Source organism: Myotis davidii, unplaced genomic scaffold (genome assembly GCF_000327345.1).
Source record: "Myotis davidii unplaced genomic scaffold, ASM32734v1 scaffold58, whole genome shotgun sequence".
Lineage (NCBI taxonomy): Eukaryota > Metazoa > Chordata > Mammalia > Chiroptera > Vespertilionidae > Myotis > Myotis davidii.
The window spans coordinates 215,051-217,619 of NW_006289754.1; the positions used below are offsets into that span (position 1 = coordinate 215,051).

The window sequence follows — 2,569 nt, forward strand, 5'->3', positions numbered from 1 at the left end:
GGTGTCCCAAAAATGTATACACACTTTGAATGATTATAAAGTCAGTGTTTATTAACATACAGTTCATTTTCAAAATTTAAAAGAATCTGCAGAAATGAATAATTTATTTTTGTCAATGCCTGTTTTCAAACTGATGATCATTCTGGTACTGCTAATAACACGAAGCAATGGAATCACAAACATCAAGAATCATTTCGTTCGGTATTCGTGTGCCCTCGATTCATCGACTGTTGCTGGTTTCATACCATAAACTTTATATTTTGTCTAGTGATACTTTAGGATAAAGTTTCTTTGTTCAAAGCCTAGTCTGGCTTCACCCATTATTTCAAATCAGTTAAACCTGAAAAGGAGTGAAAATTAAGTGAGTTATCAGCTGTTAAAGTGTGTATACATTTTTTGGGACACTTTATATGTTTTAACATAATCTTCTTTTTTATTGTAAATTCTCATTAATAAAAATTGCTAAGTTGATAGACAAAAGTGCTACCTTGGATTACTAGTCAGATAGAGTAATTTGTCTCTTGTTTCAAAGCCAACTGTATTTTTGGCACTCTATTTTTTTTAAAATACTTATTGGAGCATTGGTGGATTTTCTACTTAAATTTTTTATATAGTAAAGATATAAATAACATTTTGACCTATGGAAGGGAATTACGATATCTCCCCAAATTTCGCTCTGAGCTGAGACAGAATTTGGAGATCAAACCGGAGAAAAGCATTGATATGCTTATTGGCTAGCATTAGTACGTCATTATCAAGCCATTAAGGATAAGGGAAAGTGGAGTGGGAAGGGCCACCTGCTTCACACAGTCTGAGGGTTCTTGTCACAGCTGAGCTTGAACATAGCTAGGACTCGAGTTCTGATCTGTTTTGTTTTGGCAGCATAGATAATGGGATTGAGCACAGGAGGCAGGAGTAGGTAGATATCACCCATGAGAACATGCACAATGGGATGAAGGCTGTTTCCAAAGCGATGTACCACCGAGAGGCCAATGAGAGGCACATAGAAGGCCAATACCACACTGATGTGTGACACACAGTTTCCGAAGGCCTTGGCCCGCTCTGACTTGGAAGGCAGTTGTAGAACTGTTCGTATAATCAGAAAATAGGACAAGGAGATGAACAAGACATCCACGCCCATAATCAGGAGGATGGCAGTAAGACCATAGACCATATTGGGCAATGTGTCTGTTTGTGCCAACTTCATCACGTCCTGGTGTACACAATAGGAGTGCGAGAGCACATTGGACTGGCAGAAGGCCAGCCGTTTGATGAGCAGAGGCAGTGGGATAAAGAAGAGGGATCCACGGACCACGGCCACCACACAAATTTGGGCTGTTACTGTGTTGTTGAGCACTGCAGCATGGCGCAATGGGTGGCAGATGGCTATATAACGGTCAAAGGCCATGGCCAGCAGGATGGTGGACTCAATGGCCGAGAGAGCATGAATAAAGAACATCTGGGCAATGCAGGCATCAAAGGCAATCTCCCTGGAATCAAACCAGAAGAGGGCGAGGATCTTGGGCATGGTGGATGTGGACAAAGCCAGGTCAATGGCTGCCAGCATGCAGAGAAAGAGATACATGGGAGCATGCAGGCTGCGCTCCGTCTTTACGATAAAGACCACGATGCAGTTTCCAAACACGGCCACGGCATACATTGAAAGCAGAGGGAAGCCGATCCAGAAATGGACTTCTTCTAGTCCGGGGAAACCAATAAGCACGAAGGTGGCATGTGTGAAGTTGCAGGAACTCATAGCTGGCGCGGAGAAGGCCACTGGAGAGGGTCAGGTCACACTGGCAGCCTGGTAGGAGATGGAGCACAATCAGAGAGGCCAGCCCTGGAAACCTGGGGACTGATGCACCTCAGTTCTCCTTCCTTTATTCTCTCCTCCCTCTTCCAAGCCTTTTCGGCTATTTCATAAGCTATGAAGCCCCCTCCAAAGAGAAAAGTGACAGCTCAAATTCATGTACTGTCACTATTCTCAAGGTCCATTTATATTTTTAAAAGGGAACCTTGGAAGAACATGCTTATCCCAAAATGTATCCTTCTCAAGTTCCCTTAGACTCCTTCTCCCAGCCCGTATCTTCATTGTCTGGACACTGGGTGGTCCTTTTTTCAGAATGGTGTTAAGAGTCACCCTTTTGGGAACCCCTTCCAGATATGGCTGGGTCCTCCTCGCCCTTCCCCTCCCTTCCCCTCCCCTCCCAGCCTCTCCCATCCCCTCTCTCCCCTTTCCCTCTCCTCCCAACCCCTCCCCTCCCTTTCCCTCCCCTCCCAGCCCCTCCGCTCCCCATCCCTCCCTTTCCTTCCCCTCCTGTCCTCTTTGCTTCCCCTCCTGTCCCCTTCCCTTCCCTTCTCCATTCTCCCTTCCCTTGCCCTCCTCTCCCTTTTCCTCTCCTGTCTCCCTTCTTTCCTTCAATTTTTCATTCATTCCATAAACATTGACTTACATGACATACTATGTACAAGGTTATTTGTTAGGTGCTGTTGATACAGAGGTGAAAGACACCTTTTGCCCTTCAGATGCCTACTTAGAGTGAAAAAGGGACAAGTAACCAAATTATTA

The 2,569-nt window shown here is 44.8% G+C and overlaps 1 protein-coding gene across 1 annotated transcript; it reads right to left on the minus strand.

The window, feature by feature from the left end:
- Positions 1 to 388: 388 nt before the first annotated feature.
- On the minus strand, positions 389 to 1,789 carry LOC102760238 (olfactory receptor 51E2). Its single transcript, XM_015563026.1, has one exon. It carries the CDS (start codon positions 1,754 to 1,756, stop codon positions 803 to 805), a length of 954 nt encoding a protein of 317 aa, XP_015418512.1. The 5' UTR covers positions 1,757 to 1,789; the 3' UTR covers positions 389 to 802.
- Between the last annotated feature and the right edge of the window lie 780 nt (positions 1,790 to 2,569).

Excerpts from the sequence above, each read along its gene's own strand:
- LOC102760238 (XM_015563026.1), bottom strand. The coding sequence starts at position 1,756 with ATGAGTTCCTGCAACTTCACACATGCCACCTTCGTGCTTATTGGTTTC.